This window comes from Rhinatrema bivittatum, chromosome 5 (genome assembly GCF_901001135.1).
Source record: "Rhinatrema bivittatum chromosome 5, aRhiBiv1.1, whole genome shotgun sequence".
Classification (NCBI taxonomy): Eukaryota; Metazoa; Chordata; class Amphibia; order Gymnophiona; family Rhinatrematidae; genus Rhinatrema; species Rhinatrema bivittatum.
The window spans coordinates 247,685,015-247,702,742 of record NC_042619.1 but is presented as its reverse complement, the minus strand read 5'-3'; the positions used below and the strand labels follow the sequence as shown (position 1 = coordinate 247,702,742).

General features: G+C 45.6%; 1 protein-coding gene across 4 annotated transcripts in view; it reads left to right on the top strand.

Moving 5' to 3' along the window:
* The window catches only part of VDAC3 (voltage dependent anion channel 3), a 114,668-nt gene that overhangs the window by 95,751 nt on the left and 1,189 nt on the right, over positions 1 to 17,728 (top strand). For all 4 annotated transcript variants that reach the window (XM_029603706.1, XM_029603707.1, XM_029603708.1 and 1 more), the window contains 2 exons: positions 4,542 to 4,692; positions 10,879 to 10,936. In XM_029603706.1, coding sequence (XP_029459566.1) covers positions 4,542 to 4,692; positions 10,879 to 10,936 — 209 coding nt within the window. The remainder of the gene's footprint in view (positions 1 to 4,541; positions 4,693 to 10,878; positions 10,937 to 17,728) is intronic.

Here is a 17,728-nt window from a genome sequence, read left to right as displayed (position 1 = left end):
AACCTTGCAGTGGACGGTCCGCTCCATCTGGGTCATCTTCTGAATCTCCTGCGGCAAGGTCCAGTATTTTTCCACCAGGTAGATCGCTTTTATCTAGCGGCTTGGCTTATGAGAGGGTTATCCGGATTTCCACTCTTTTGCGGGCTCGCAAAACTTTCACCTCTCTTACTTATGTCAGAGTATGGAAGGTTTTTGACTCTTGGTGTAGTAGGTCGACAGTTTCCCCTGGGCGGGCCTCGATAGTCCACATTCTAGCCTTGCAAGAGGGGTTGGCGAAGGGGCTAGCTTTCAGTTCTTTACGGGTTCAAGTGGCGGTGTTAGGCTGTTTACATGAAAAGGTGGAAGGTGTGTCCATAGCGACTCATCCTGATGTGGTTCGTTTCCTTTGAGGTGCTAAGCACTTGAATCTGCCACGTCGAGCTATTTATCCATCCTGGAGTTTGAATTTGGTCCTTAGGACGTTGTGTGAACCTCCTTTTGAACCGCTCAAGGGCGTTACTCTGAAGGACCTTACGCTCAAAACAGTGTTTTTGGTGGCTATCTGCTCGGCTCGGAGAGTTTCTGAAATTCAGGCTCTATCTTGTCGTGAACCTTTTCTTATTTTTTCCAATTTTGGTGTTTGTCTTAGAACTGTGATATCCTTTCTGCCTAAGGTTGTATCTGCTTTTCATGTGAACGAGTCCGTTGAGTTGCCTGCGTTTCCGGATTTGGATCCGTTTGGATGTCAAGCAGGCACTGCTGCGTTACTTGGAGGTCATTAATGATTTTCGCCTGTCGGATCACCTTTTTGTCTTGTGGAGCAATCCCAAGAAAGGGCATACATTTTCCAAGACTACTATTGCTCGGTGGTTGAAGGATGCTATTGCTTCAGTGTACATATGTCACGGGTGAGCGGTTCCAAATGGTCTTAAGGCTCATTCGCTTCGTTCTCAGCCGGCGTCCTGGGCAGAAAGTCAGTTGATTTCCCCCCAGGAGATCTGTAGGGTGGCAACTTGGAAATCTTTGCATACCTTTGCTCGCCTTACCATTTGGATGTTTGGGCTCCCGACTCAGAGAGCTTTGGCAGCAGTGTGCTTCGAGCGGGGCTTTCTAGGTCCCACCCCATGTAAGGCGGCTTGGATACATCCTAGCAGTCTGGGCTGATCCAGGTACGTACAGGGAAAGGAAAATTGGTTCTTACCTGCTAATTTTCGTTCCTGTAGTACCACGGATCAGCCCAGACGCCCACCCAGTTTTGATTCCGCTCGAGACTTTTTCAATTTTTTCTGTCACGCTATATAGCAGGATGAAGCTTTCATAAATGTGCTTATTTTGTACATAGTTGAGTCTCATAGGTTTGGTTTGAACATTTAAATTTTGGATTCCTGTTACCAGTTTGATTCCTTTTTCTGCTTTGATACTGATTATACTGAAGGGGGGCTGCAAGTGGCGCATTCTACTTACAGGGGTGCCCTTCAAGTTTTTCTCTGTCTCCATCTGCTGGAAGGGAGGCATAACCCAGCAGTCTGGGCTGATCCATGGTACTACAGGAATGAAAATTAGCAGGTAAGAACCAATTTTCCTTTACTGTGGCGGGAGCAGTTTTCCAGCTCCTCCAGCCGCTCCTCCTATCAAAGCTGCATTGCCGCGGAGTTCAATTCCTCACGGATGGTGGTAATGGTGTCCTGATTGTCTGAAGTGTGCAGTTCTAGCTCGCTGTAGCAGGTCTTATAAGCTGCCATGCGAGTAGTGAAATCCTCCAGCTTATCCACTATTTTTTGGAATTCTGGGGCCAATGTGTCCACCACCACTGTTTTAATTTCTGTGAGGGCTGGCTCCTACCATGCTGTAGGGTCAGACGACTGAAGCCTGTCCACCATTTTGCTGGATCCCGGCTTGCTCTTTTCTTTCTCCTTATCCTTCTCTTTCTTGGTTAAACGCATCAACTTCCCCTGTGATCACGCCAGAAAATCTAACTGATGCACATAACACCCGTCTGGCCAAGCAGGCAGCCAAAGAACAACTAAAAGCAACGGATGGGGGTGGATGAAGTGAAAATGGAGATCAGAGCTGGACAAGTCTCATCTTACCACCTCAGAGTGTCACGTGATCTCCCAGGCAGATTTTCTTTAGTCTGAGAAAGTTAGACCCTGGGGAAGGAGATCTGTCGGAGGCAGCAGTGTGTCTCATGCACGGAAGTTGTGGGTATTCTGACCAAAGAGAACACCAAGGTGTCACGGTTTTACAGCCACTGAACAGAACACGGTACGGAAGGAATCGGAACTCTGGTGCTGCCATGGACTCCAGGGATTCTTCTTTGTCTTCCCTCCGTCGCCTCTGATGGTCAAGGGATTATAGTGGATAGAGAAACATCCGGGCAACCTGATCCTGGTAACTCCAGAGTGGCCACATCAACCTTGCTTCCCAGATCTGATCAACATGGTCATAGACAGGCCCCCCTGAGGTTCGGACATTGGTAGACTCTTTTCCACCAGGGCCCAATATTTTCGGGTCAGGCGACTCACTTCCATCTCATGGCTTCACTTCTGAGGAGAGACGACTGAGATGGAGGGGATATTCCAAAGCAGTTATTTCCACCTTATTGCAGGCTAGGCACCTTCTACATTCTTGATGTATTTACGAATTTGAAGGATCTTTGAGTCCTGGTCTGCTGCTGTTGCATATTTTGGTTTTCTGTAGAAATGTTCTGATCAACAAACTAGCCTTTAACTTTCTGAGAGTCCAGGTAGCGACATTGGGTTGTCTCTGGGGTAAAGTGAAAGGGTATCCTCTGCCGCACATCTGGATGTTATATGGTTCCTTTGGGAAGCTAAGAACTTGCTTCCTCAGGTACAGAACATTTGTCCATCTTGGAATCTGAATCTAGTCCGTAGAGGATTGTGTGAGGCTCGGTTTGAACCACTAAAGAGACCTATGGTTAAGGATTTGACTCTTAAAGTAGTTTTCTTGGTGGCTATTTGTTCAGCTAGGAGAATTTTGGAGCTCCAGGTGCTGTCGTGTCAAGATCCCTTCCTACAGATCTCTGATTCAGGGGTATATTTATGCATGGTGCCTTCTTTTCTGCCTAAGATAGTCTTGAAATTCCATCTTAGTTAGACAGTGGAGCTTTCAGCTTTTCTGGATTTGTTCACCTTAGGCTTTTAGATGGGAGGTGTGCATTATTGAGGTATCTAAAGGTTACTTATGATTTCCGTAGATTGTATCACCTCTTTGTAGATCGGATCACCTCTTTTTACTGTGGAATGGTCCAAAGAAGGGAAGTAAGGCGTCTAAGGCTACAATTGTGCGGTAGGTGAAGGAAGTGATCAAGTCAACTTACGTTTCTAAAGGGTGCCTGCTACTGGGGGGGAGGGGGTGGTTTAGGGGTGCACTTGATACATTCTCAGGTGACTTCCTAGACTGAGTCACAACAGGTGTCTCCGCATGAAATTTTCTGGGGGGCTACTTAGAAATTATTGCACACTTTTGCTAGGCATTATTGCTTGGCTGCAGGGGCTCCGACTTCCATGTGCTATGGTGAGAGTGTTCTATGAGTGGAACTCTCCGGGTCCACCCCAGTTAAAGGGAGCTTAGATACATCCCAGGAGTCTGGATACATACAGGGAAAGGAAAATTGATTCTTACCTGCTAATTTTTGTTTCTGCAGTACCACAGATCAGTCCAGAGACCAGCCCATTTTCTGGGGGTAGAGTCTGCCGCTCGTACAGTTGCTTTGTATATAATACGGAGTTGTTGGAGGTTTTCAATGCTGATTGCTTAGGTTAAATTTGGGAAACAAGTTTTCCATTGGTTTTTTTTGGGCAACTTCACCATCTTCTGGCTCGTTGGAGGGGAGGGAGTTTGCTTAGAAATTTATGGTAGTTGCTGTCATCTTGTCTTGGGTACAGGTCAATACTGAGGGACTGCAGGTGGCACACTGAGTTATTTACAGTGTCAGTGAAACTTTCTCTGTCTCCATCTGCTGGCAGGGAGGCAAAACCCAGGAGTCTGGACTGATCTGAGATACTAAAGGAATGAAAGTTAGCAGGTAAGAACCAATTTTCCTCTTATTTTACCAACTTATGCTGTTATTTGTAATTTTTCAGTTCTGTGATTATTTTATATGGGGAATTGTAAATTGTATGTTTCTGTCAAACTAGTTAACTATAAAAGCAGACAGTATCAACAACAAACCATATTGTTGACTTCTGTTGCTGCTAAGCATATATGGGCAGATTTGAAAAGCCCACGTTATTTGCAATCTACATGGCCTTGTTTTGCCCATACATATTACAGAATATTTTCAAAAGGAAACTGTGAGCATTGTTTCCATTTGACAGTTAGCATCTGTAAAGTACGTGCGTTAAAAGTGCCTACTGTTTATGTGGGCAGTTAGGATGGAGAAAAATAGTACACATACTTTTTGAAAAGGCAGAAAAAGACTCGTAGAACAGAGAAGAATAACCAGGTCCTCTCCATTTATGCTGAGAGTGAAATTTGCTGGCTGTTTTATTGGAGGTTAGACCATATTGATGATTGATTCTCTCTCTTTTCTGATTCAGGAATGATGGCACAGAGTTTGGAGGTTCCATCTACCAGAAAGTTAATAAAAATGTGGAAACTTCAGTCAATCTAGCCTGGACTGCTGGCAGCAATAACACTCGTTTCGGAGTTGCAGCAAAGTATCAGTGGGATGAAGATACCTCTCTTTCTGTAAGTGTAACCGTAACTCAGAGAATACTTTCAGATGTACAGAGTAAGTCACCATAAGTTATAAGGGCTAAGTTAGTTAGTATAGTTACAGTCCATTCTTTCCAGCTAAATACAGCTGGAATTTAGGGACTATCAGGACTCTGTACAAGGACACTTCTTCTAATTTAGAGTTCTCTGAAAATGGTACCTGATTAATGTTGAGGCTCTGGCAGTCTGGTTGGATCCATGCCTTTATTTTCATTCCTCTATTTCTCTTTTATACCAGTTAGATACCTTCTTGGTTCTCTGGTGTTTACTGGATTGGGTATATTCTGTAATTAAGTATCATGTGTATACCACTTCTTCTTTGTCCTGCTTCCTCTGGATACTAGATGAGTATCCTCACCTTCTCCAAGATTTTTTCCATGTGGGCATTTTCTTGGGCTGAGTGTATTACAGCCACTAACATGAATACCAAGTGTGGGAATATAGACATACAGAACAGACCAGCCAGTAATTTTAAAATAGTTATTATAATCCTAATATCTAGACAAAGCAGACAATTAGAACCTAGGGTAAGCCAATTCCACACAGAAATGTCTTTCAGTGTCTAGCTACCAAGTGAACAGGTATTATCTCTCACCCAAGCCAGCTGTTTCCTTTCTTTGGCCAGAAGCGAAGACAACAGGATGCTATCATCTAGTCCAGTCAGTAGTCTGTGCTGGTTGTTCCTGAAAAAAAAAAGTGAAATAGAGAGAGAGAATTTCCTTAACCTCCCAGGGGTTTGTGAGGTCCTGGTGGGGCCAATCTCCCTGGTTTTAAGGCGGATGAGCAGGGGGTTGGTGACTCTTCTGGTAACTCATCCGGAGGTGCCGTGGAGTGGATATCTGGTGGTCCAGATCCCTCATCTCCCATGAGGTAGCAGTGGCCTCAGCTGACGGCTCTGCAAGTGCATACTTGAACAGCAGGGAAGTATTCCTTTTTCTTGTTTTCTAGTGCTGGTGCTTGAAGTTAATTTAAAAAATAAAACCCAGAAGCAGAGTCTGCCCTTTCTTCCAGTGGCTGCAACTTGACAGGGAGTTGAGGGCCAGAGGCAGAAGCTTCTGGCAGCTGTCTGATGAGTTCCCCAAAGGAGATAAGTGTTTTCCCACAGTGCGGCACAACTCACTGGGACTCGCTTCTCGAGGCCACGTGGCATGGCGTGCGGCACTTCTTGCTGCGCCGGTGGGGGAACACATGGCAAGCTAAACAGGCAGGGTTTTGCTCTGGGTGTGTAGAAGGGGGAGAGGGCTCTTTGGGAGACTCTCCCCTAGGTCCCGATCTGCCATGGCATCCTGGGTCTCCAGGCCTTCAGCAGGTGAGGGGATTTTCGACACAGAAGTGGTGGCCATTTTGTCTAAGGCAGCAAGGCCATCAGCAACAGCATGTGGAACAGGGAGATCCTCTCCAACGCGGTCTCCTGCAGTACCCAAAGTTGCTGGTGGCTAGAGTTGTTCCCAGGGAGAAGATTTCCCTCTGGATTCAGCTGGTGTGGATGCTTGGAATTTTCCCATGGAGGGGGAATGAGGAAGAGTCCCAGACTTTTTCTCCTAATTTTGTCCTCTTGATGGTTAAAGCTTATTTGGCTTAAAAAGACAGCTGTAGAGCATGGGGCCAGATTGGGCGGAAAGTCCAGGTCCCAGTTTATGGGGGAAGAAGCGGTTCCTTCCAAAAAGTGGCATATGGAGGGCATTCACAGGGTGTGGGCCAGTTTGCAGCGCCCTGGGATTTGCGGAGGGACAGGGAGGAATCTGATACCCTGATGCAGCACCAATGGTACCTCCTAGAGCAGGGCCTTTGCCAGATGGCTCGTCAGATATGGGTGCCATGGATGGAGATCCCAAGGAGGTGCCTGTAGCAGAAGGGGATGATCCCAAGGTTGTGATGCTTTTTCACAGGGATGAATTTTGGTCTTTGATTCCAGTGGTGGTTTAGGAGCTGGGAATCAAGATGATGCAGGAGGAATCTGACTTGGAGGGCACGGACCCGTCCTGGACAGGTTGCGTGGCCCAGTGAAGGATTTTCCTTTCCACAAGTCTGAAGAAGCTAATGGATCAGGAGTGGAACATTCCAGAATCCGGCTTGAAGTTTGGTAGAGCTATGTCCAAGCTTTATCCTTTATCAGAGGAGACCTTTGAGCTCCTAGCTCTTCCCAAGGTCGATGCCTCAGTTTCAGTGGTCACCAAGAAGACTACCATTTCGATAGCTGGTGTGGCAGGCTGAGAGATGTGCAGGATTGTAAGTTGGAGCTTCATCTCAAAAGGATTTTTGAGGTTTTAGCCTTGCGATTAGAGCAGCAGTGTGTAGCAGCCTTATGCAGAGGGCCTGTTTGCACTGTGTTCAGCAGTTACAGGAGATGCAGGCTATGTCAGGAACAGTGGCAGAGAGAGCTGAGCGCCTGGGAGCCGCGGTGGCTTATGGGGCAGATGCCTGTTATGATCTTATAAGAAGCTCCCGCGGGATCATAATGTCAGCGGTGTTGGCTAGGAGGTTGCTGTGGTTGAGAAATTTGATGTGTAGTCCAAATTGGATGTGTAGTCCAAATTGGATGTGTAGTCCAAAGCTCAGTTAGGGGCTTTGCCTTTCAAGGGCAAGCTCTCATTCTAAGAGGACCTGGAACAGATTATAAAGCATCTGGGAGAGTCCAAGGTGCGTAAGCTGCTGGAGGATAAACCTAGAGGACGGGGAGGTTTTCCCATTTGTCCTAGGTTTAGAGAGAGGCAGAGATTTTGTCAAGCTAAGCGGTCCAGTGGACCTCAAAGGCAGCCCACAGGAAGATCTTAGTCTTGGGGGTCAGTCCTTTCAGGGTGGCAGGAGGCCATCCAGGGATAACCCAGGAGCAGGGGCAGCAAAGATCTTGCAATGAAGCAAGGCTAGTCCACTCTTCGGTTCTGGCTAATGCTCTTTTTCGAGGAATAGGCCAAAATTACCATGGACCAGTGGGTCTTAAGTGTAATAAAAGACAGTTATGCATTACAATTTTCTCATCCTATTTGAGATGCCTTCCTGGTGTCCCCTTGTGTTTCTCTCGCCAAGCGTGTAGCGATCCAAGATACAGTGAACCACCTTCAGCAATTGGGGGTGATAGTGCTGGTTCTGCGAGCAAAGCAATGAACGGGTAGGTACTCCATTTACTTTGTGGTACCAAAGAAAGGGAGGTTCTTTCATCTAATTCTGGACCTAAAGAGGGTGAATGTGGCCCTCAAAGTGCCACATTTCTGAATGGTGACTCTGCAGTCGGTTATTGCAGTGGTGTGAAAAGGGGAGTTCCTAGTGTCTTTAGATCTGACAGAGACTTACTTACATATAGCCATCAGACAGGAGCACCAGAGGTTTTTCCGCTTTATGATTCTAGGAGAACGTTTCCAGTTTCGGGCTCTTCTATTTGGTATGGCAACGGCTCCATGGAATTTACTAAGGTGATGGTAGTAGTGGCAATGACCTTGCAGAAGATACTGCAATGATTACAGTTGCTAGGCTGGGTAGTGAACTTTGCAAAGAGTCATCTCATCCCCTCCTAGACTCTGGACTATCTAGGGGCTCGGTTCAACACGCAGGAAGGAAAGGTATTCCTGACAGATGAGAGAATCTCGAAGTTGCAGAGACAGGTTCGTCATCTGGATTTTGAGATACCCAAGGCATGGGACTATTTAAAGTCCTGGGCTCTATGGCTTCAATGTTGGCCTTGGTTCTTTTGGCTTTTGCTCACATGCAACCTCTTCAGAGGGCTCTCCTTTCCAGGTGGAATCCATTGTTGGAGCAGTTTCACCTTCCTCTCAGACTCGAAGGAGAAGTCAGAGAGAGCCTCTTGTGGTGGCTTCTGAATGCCAGTCTGAAACGTGGTGTGAAGCTGGAGGTTCCAGATTGGGTGTTGATCACCACTGATGCCAGCCTTTTGTGATCATCAGCACGGGGCTTGTGGTTGGTCTATCAATCAGAGATGAAAGCTTTACTTGCCTTTCTGCCGTTACTGTGTGGGCATCTGGTCAGAGTCTTGTTGGACAAAGTGATGATGGTGGCTTATATCAACCAAAAAGGGGGTACTAAGAGTCGGGCAGTGGTGCAGGATGCTCAGGAGTTGTTTTTTTGGGTGAAGCAGCACTTGGAGCAGATAGCAATCTCTCACATTGCCAGGGTAGATAATGTTCAGGCGGACTTTCTAAGTTGGAGGACATTGGACACCGGAGAGTGGGAGCTGTTGCAGAGCACTGTGGATCTAACTTGCAACAGATGGATGTTCCCCCATCTGGACTTAATGGGAACCAGGGTGAGCCAAAGCCTCACGTTTTTTCAGCAGGCAAAGTGAGCATGGGGTAGAGGGCATTGATGCTCTGGTCTTCCTGTGGCCTCAAGAATTTCTGCTTTGTGTTTCCCCCATGGTCACTGGTGGGCAAGGTGATATGGCAGATAGAGACACATTCAGGCGACGTGATTCTTGTGGCTATGTTGACCATGTTTCCCAGATCTTGTAAGAAGGGCCAAGGATGGGCCTCTGTGGTCAGTCATCTGCCGAATCTTCTCCGCCAAAGTCCAGTATGTTCAGAACAGACGGCTCACAGTCATCTCATGGCCTGGCTTTTGAGAGGAGAAGGCTGAGAAGGAGGTTCTATCCTGACCCAGTCATTACTATATTGTTGCAAGCCAGGCGTTCTTCCACGTATGCAGCTTATGTGCATATTTGGAAAGTCTTTGAATCCTGGTGTATGGCCAATGGAGTGCAATCTCTGCAGGTTATAGTACTGCATGTTTGGTCCTTTCTTCAAGAGGGTTTAGTCAAGGGGCTGGCTTATAACTCTTAGGGTGCAAGTAGCAGTGTTGAACTGTCTTCAAGGTAGTTTGCAGGGCCATCCTGTATTGGCACATCTGAATATTATCCGTTTCCTATGAGGAGCTAAGAATTTGCGACCTCTGGTGAGGAAGGTGTGTCTTCCCTGGAATCTTAATCTGGCGCTTAAAGGTTTGTGTGAGGCTCCGTTAGAGCCACTCAGAAGGGCAACTTTGAAGGACTTGACTCTAAAGGTGGTCTTCCTGGTATAGCTATATGTTCAGCCAGGAGGATTTCAGAGATCCAAGCATTGTCATGTTGGTATCCCTTTCTGCAGATCTCGGAGTCATGAGTTGTCGTGTACGGTGCTTTCCTTCCTGCCCAAAGTGGTCTCGTCTTTTCATGTTAATCAATCGGTGGAGCTTCCAGCATTTCCGGATTTGGATTCCTCTGTGCCTCATGCAAGGTTGCTGAAGCTGTTGAATGTGAAGAGGGTGTTGTTGCGATATCTGAAAGTTACAAATGATTTTCATAGATCAAAACACCTTTTTGTTCTCTGGAGTGGGCCAAAGAAGAGGTGGCAAGCGACTAAAGCTACAGTCGCGCACTGGCTTAAGGAGGCAATTGCTTTGACATATATATCTAAGGGTCGACCGGTGACTGAAGGGTTGAAGGTATGCTCGACATGCTCAGGTGGCCTCTTGGGCCGAGGTGCAGCAAGTGTCTCCTCAGGAGATTTGCAGGTCCTAGGATTGGGCTAGGTTTTCTCCAAGATAAAGGGAACTGAAAAAATATTTCTATCCCTTAAACTTTCAACTCATAAATTCACAACTGCTCTAGGAAACTACTATTGCAGCAGCTTTACATTGGGGTGCTGTGGCATACATGGTCTGTTCCTCTCTCCTTCTCTAAATGCATAGCCTTTCTACAGGTGGGGCCCTGCATAAGGATATGTAAGGCATACATGGTATAATATATAGATATATAAATCTCTCTGTCTGTCTGTCTATATATATATTTAAGTGTCTGTAGAGAGGCTAATCATAAATATAAGGATTTGTTGACATGGCCACCACTTTTAATCTGAAAAGTCTAGTTGTCCCTGATATTACTTGCATATTGACAAGAACTATTTCTTCAGAAGATTGAGAAAATAGATTGACAAGTGACCTTATTTATTTATTTATTTATTAGTTTTTATATACCGCTGCTCATCAAAGATATCACGTCGGTGTACATAGAACAAAAATACGCAATTGCGTGTACATATAACAGAATAATAGTAGCTGAAATCCAAATTACATTAAAACAGTATAATACGGTATCAAGAACAACTTATTTAACTAATAATAGATAATAAAATATATTTGTGTTTATAATGTTTCTGTTCTTCATTCCTATAGGCTAAAGTCAACAATGCCAGTCTGATTGGAGTTGGATACACTCAGAGTCTTCGACCTGGTATGTAGAAGGGGTTTATATTTGATCAAATCAAATATGGGTTTATTTATTAATTTATCCCAGGACAAGCAGGATGCTAGTCCTCACATATGGGTGACGTCACTGACGGAGCCCTATTGCGGGAAAACTTCTGTCAAAGTTTCTAGAAACTTTTGACTGGCACTGTGAGGCCACTGAGCATGCCCAGCATGCCATGATATTCTCTGCCACAGGGGTCTCACTCTAGTCTTCGTTTTTCCGCGCTGCTGTAAGCATCGCGGAGATAGGAGTCCTCTGAGTTTCTACACTCAATTCTGACTGAAAAGTCATTTCTTTAAAAAGATTATCTCCCATACGGGATCTCACTCTCATTTTATCTCACCAGACGGTGAGATATTCATAGCGTTTTCTATTGAAAAACGCTGATTTTTTTCTCTCAAAATATTTTTCAATTTTCATCGACGGCTGTCGATACTACCATGGCTTCAGGTTTTAAAAAATGCCCGACCTGTAATCGGACCATATCAGTCATAGACCCACACCTCGAGTGTGTCGTCTGTCTAGGCGAAAAACATGATATTTCGTCCTGTCAACAATGTCAGGAAATGACCCCGAAGGGCAGGAAACTTCGGCAAGAAAAAAATTGAACAACTTTTTCACCTGCAACTCATTCCTTCACCTTCGACATCGAGAAAATCTTCCCCAGCGGGGATTACAAAGAAAATCCTGCTGAAAAAACGTCAATCGGAAGGATCCGGGGATCAGGCATCGCCGACAACGTCGACGTTATCGGTAACATCAGTAACCGAGGTAAGGCCTAAACACAAGCATCGGCATCGTCATGCCCCGACATCTCCGTTAGTTCCCTCCCCGGAGGAAATGAGCGGGAAACGGCCAAAACATAAAGATACACCGCCGTCATCTAGGCCTCCCTCAGTACAACCTACACAGCCATCGCAGGAGATGTTGTCTCTTCCTCCACCGGCTCTAACCATTCCACCCGTACCACAGGACTTGACTACACTCATTAAAGAAGCAGTAATGCAAGCCCTGAAAGAACAGCTTCCGGCGACCATGCCGATGCCGGTGACGTCTCCTATGCGGGTGACGTCACCGATGCCGGTAGCCTTACCGATGACGATGGCAGTATCGATACCGGCGACATCGCCGATGCTGGGATTACCCCCAATGCCGGAGAAAACCCCGATGCCAGTGACATCGATGCCACTGATGACCACGCCGTCGATTCCAATGTCAATGCCTCCTCTCTTTTCAGAGACTACATCGATGACAATTGCTTCATCGATTCCGATACCGATGCCCATCTTCACCCTTGCACCAACATAAGGCAAAAATGAGAAAGCATCGATGACCACGAAAAGACCATCGAAGACACCAATTTCCTCGATGCCAATGTTTCCAACAATGGTGCCACCCCTTCCTGGGGCTCCAGGATCCACAGAGGCACTGTATAACATCCTGCAGAAAAGATACCAGGACTTATTGGATTCTTTGCCATCTAATCCAAGGGAAGAGGACTCTTCTTCTGAAGACCCTTTACCAGGACTTCCTGGCCTTCCTCCCCCACATAAAGCCTCAGCACCACCGCAGAAAACTCCAGAATATGATACATGGAGTGACACTGCTTCAGACACTTCTTCAGAAGGCTTTATGTCTGACCCATCACCACCACATCCCAGAAAACAATCTCTTCCAGAAGATTTCACTTTCACCACATTCGTGCAGGAGATGGCGGACTCCGTCCCCTTTAAATTGGAAACAGAGCAGGATACTAGACAACAGACCTTGGAGGTACTACAGTTCGCTGACCCTCCAAAACAAGTGATGGCAATTCCAATTCATGATGTTCTCTTACAGCTACAACATCGTCTCTGGGAACATCCCTGCTCTGTTCCTTCAGTTAATAAAAGAATAGATAGTACTTATTTAGTACAATCCACTCCTGGATACCAAAAGTCACAACTTCCTCACCAATCAGTGGTCGTGGAATCAGAGCAGCAAAGGTAAAAAAGAACAAGAGTTCATTCATCAAACCCCCCAGGTTTACCATAGGTTTCTGGATTCCCTGGGTCGTAAGGTGTTTCAATGCGCAATGTTGAACTCTAGGATCTCGTCCTATCACCTCTACATGACCCAGTACCAAAGGAATTTATGGAAACAAATTGAAGAATTTGTTCCATTTCTTCCCACTCAATACCAGGAGGCTGCACAGGCCATCATCAACAAATGTCTAGAGGCCGGAAAACATGAAGTCCGAGCTGCCTATGATGGCTTTGAGACGGCTTCAAGGGTAGCTGCATCAGGCATCAGTGCCAGAAGATGGGCATGGCTCAAGGCCTCAGACTTTAGACCAGAGGTCCAGGATAAGTTAGTGGATCACCCCTGCCTGGGAGATAACCTATTCGGATCCAAGGTGCAGGATGCTGTGTCTCAATTAAAAGAGCACACAGAAACACTGAGACAGCTCTCTTCCCTCCCACAGGATCCCCTCGTACATGCTGTCCGTAGGCCTCCACGGAAGGACACCAGACGGCCTTTCTACCGGCAAAGGAGATATTACCCTCCTGCATCTAGACCCAGGCCTTCTATTTATTTATTTATTTATTTAACTTCTTTTACTATACCGATACTCAAGATCAGGTCTTATCGTACCGGTTTACATTAGAACATGGGGAAACCAATTAACGTCTAAGTGGAAATGACAAGTTACATTAAAACAGGGAGCATAAAACATGGATGTCGGAAGATAGGGCAGAATTAAACTATAACATTAATGAGTGATAGATATAATCAGCAAAAACAATAAATTAACAAAAACAATAAATTAGTAATACAGAAACATGGATTATAATCAGCGGATATTTACATGGTATGTCCGGTGGGAGGAGTGGCGGGGAGGTGAGGGGGGGAGGGAAAAGAGTGGGTTGTGGGGTGAGAGACAGAGTTGGTTAAGATGGGTTCCTTCAACGGTAGGCTTGTGTAAACAGCCAGGTTTTAAGTTTTTTTTCTGAAGGTTAGATGGCATTGTTCCTGGCGTAAGTCTTGAGGAAGCGAATTCCAATGTAGTGGACCTGCTGTCGAAAGTGCTCGCTTGTGAATAGAGTTGTGGACTGATGATTTGTTGGGAGGGGCCTTGAGCGTACTTTTATAGGCAGTTCTTATTGGCCTTGTGGATGTATGTAGTTCCAGAGGGAAGGTGAGTTGGAGAGTGGATTGTTGGTAGACAGTTTTGTGGATGATAGTGAGAGCTTTGAACAGTATTCTATATTGAATGGGAAGCCAATGTAAGATTTTTAGGATTGGTGTGATGTGGTCCTTGCGCCGTGTGTTTGTAAGGATCCTGGCCGCTGCGTTTTGCAGCATCTGTAGAGGTTTGGTCGAAGAAGCGGGGAAACCGAGTAGAAGAGCGTTGCAATAGTCGATCTTTGAAAACAGTATTGCTTGAAGCACAGAACGGAAATCTGGAAGTGTAAGAGCGGTCTTAGATGCTTCAGGACCTGTAGCTTGAAGAAGCATTCTTTGGTTATAGCGTTCTACATGTCCTTCTAGATGCTCTCTGTTGCAAAGACTGCAACAGAGAGCAGCTAGGCCCCAACCTCCTCCACAAACAGGACCTGCTGCTGGTTTTTGAAATCCCATCCAGAGAACTCAGCCTTTTCTCAAATCCTCGAACAGAACTTCCAGTGGGAGGTTGGATATCCAAATTTTACAATAGTTGGATACCAATAACATCAGACCAATGGGTTCTGTCCATAATATCTTGAGGATATCAACTCAGTTTCCTCTCAATTCCCACAGATTTTCCTCCGACTCATTCTCATCTCAACGAAAATCACATGCTTCAACTACAAGTAGAATTATCCACCCTTCTGAAAGCCAGGGCTGTAGAACCAGTGCCCCGGTCTCAGAGGAGCAGAGGATTCTATTCCCGTTATTTCCTCATTCCAAAGAAAACCGGAGGCCTTCGTCCCATACTAGACCTCAGAAATCTCAACAAATTTCTGAAGAAAGAAAAATTCAGGATGGTTTTTCTAGGCACCATGCTTCCACTGCTTCAAACAGGAGATTGGCTTTGTTCTCTGGATCTTCAAGACGCTTACGCTCACATTCCAATATTCCCTCCTCATCGCAAGTATCTGCGCTTCATGGTGGGGCATCAACATTTCCAGTACAGAGTACTACCATTCGGACTTGCCTCTGCTCCCAGAGTATTCACCAAATGGCTGGCAGTAATAGCAGCACACTTGCACAAGGAAAGTGTCCATGTCTTTCCATATCTAGACGACTGGTTCATCAGAAGTCAATTTCAACAAGGAGCAATAGCTTCCCTCAACAGAACAATTGCTCTACTTCATTCCATGGGCTTTCTCATCAATTATCAAAAATCCCATCTCACACCGTCACACCTGCTTCAATTCATAGGAGCAGAATTGAACACCATGCTCTCAAAGGCCTTTCTACCCGAAGATCAAGCAGAAACGCTTTCCTTATTGGCAAAATCAATTTACTTAAAGAAACAAGCAACAGCTCATCAGTTTCTAACCTTACTAGGCCACATGGCCTCCACAGTTCACGTCACTCCTATGGCAAGGCTCACCATGAGAGTTACCCAATGGACTCTAAGATCACAATGGATCCAAGCCATCCAACCACTACATTCTCCAATTCAAGTAATCCACCAGCTACGTTCCTCCCTTCTTTGGTGGGTGAACAGAGACAATTTGTGCAAGGGCCTACCTTTCCAACAACCAGTCCCACAGATAACGTTAACTACAGATACATCCACCTTGGGTTGGGGAGCCCACATAAACAATCTCCAAACCCAAGATACTTGGACAAAACTCGAAACAACATTTCAAATCAATTTCCTAGAGCTTTGAGCTATAAGTTATGCGCTGTATGCATTCAAGGACTGCCTTTCACACAAAACTGTTCTCATACAAACGGACAACACAGTTGCCATGTGGTACATCAACAAGCAAGGAGGTACGGGCTCATATCTCCTTTGTCAAGAAGCTGCACAGATTTGGGGCTGGGCCCTGAACCACTCAATGCTCCTCAGGGCCACTTATCTGGCAGGCATTCACAATGTAGTGGCAGATCAACTCAGTCGTCAGTTCCAACCACACAAGTGGTCACTGGATCCCTTAATAGCGACCAGGATATTTCAACGTTGGGTGCAACCAACAATAGAGCTCTTTGCGTCACATCTGAATCACAAAGTGGACAACTTCTGTTCTCTACACAAACAGAAGAACCAGCCAGCCAAGGACGCCTTTGCTCGCCCTTGGAACTCAGGCCTTCTATATGCGTATCCTCCGATACCGCTCATAACCAAAACTCTAGTGAAGCTACAACAGGACAAAGGGTCCATGATACTCATAGCCCCGTACTGGCCTCGACAAGTATGGTTTCCCACACTTCTAGACCTCTCAGTCAGGGATCCAATTCTCCTGGGAGTAGCTCCCACTCTCATAACTCAGGATCAGGGTCGGTTGCGCCATCCCAACCTTCAATCCCTATCCCTGACAGCATGGATGTTGAAAGCTTGATCTTACAATCACTCAATCTTTCAACCAATGTATCTCAAGTGCTTATAGCTTCACGTAAACCTTCAACACGAAAGAATTATTCTTCGAAATGGAAAAGGTTTACTTTGTGGTGCAGGCAAAAGAGTATAGAGTCTTTCTCCTGGCCTACAATTTCTCTACTAGACTATTTATACCATCTTTCAGACTCTGGTCTCCACACTTCATCTGTAAGAGTCCATTTAAGTGCAATCTCAGCTTACCATAACAAGTTAGGAGATGCACCTATATCCACACAACCTCTTGTCAGTAGGTTTATGAGAGGTTTAACTCAACTTAAACCACCAATTCGGCCACCAGTCGCAGAATGGGACCTAAATCTGGTCTTAACAAGACTCATGCATTCTCCTTTCGAACTCATAGATTCCTGTGATCTAAAATTTCTCACATGGAAAACTATCTTCCTCATAGCTATTACATCAGCTCGAAGGGTTAGTGAGTTACAAGCACTTGTCACGTACTCACCCTACACCAAATTCCTACATGACAGAGTGGTTCTCCGAACACATACAAAATTCTTTCCCAAGGTAGTTACGGAATTCCACTTGAATCAATCCATAGTTTTACCCACATTCTTCCCAAGACCTCATTCTCACCAAGGAGAACGGGCTTTACATACCTTGGACTATAAGCGTGCACTGTCTTTCTACTTACACCGCACTGCAGTCCATAGGAAATCAAATCAACTTTTTGTTTCTTATGATCCAAACAAACCGGGTAAAGCAGTGGGTAAACATACTCTATCCAGCTGGTTAGCAGATTGCATACAGTTTTGCTATGAAAAAGCAGGCCTTCCTCTCCAAGGGCGAGTAAAGGCACATTCAGTAAGAGCTATGTCAACCTCAGTAGCACACTATCGTTCAGTGCCAATCCTTGACATATGTAAAGCAGCAACATGGAGTTCTCTCCACACTTTTGCAGCTCCTTACTGTTTGGACAAAGAAGGACGACAAGATTCAACCTATGGACAATCTGTCTTGAAGAACTTGTTTTCAGTTTAAACCCAACTCCTTCTACAACCAACCTGCTGTGATTTTCGGCTGACTCATTTCCAACAACAATACTTCACTGTTGCTTCAATACCCAATGACTCAGCCTCTAGCTTGCTAATCACCCATATGTGAGGACTAGCATCCTGCTTGTCCTGGGATAAAGCAAAATTGCTTACCTTGTAATAGGTGTTATCCCAGGACAGCAGGATGTA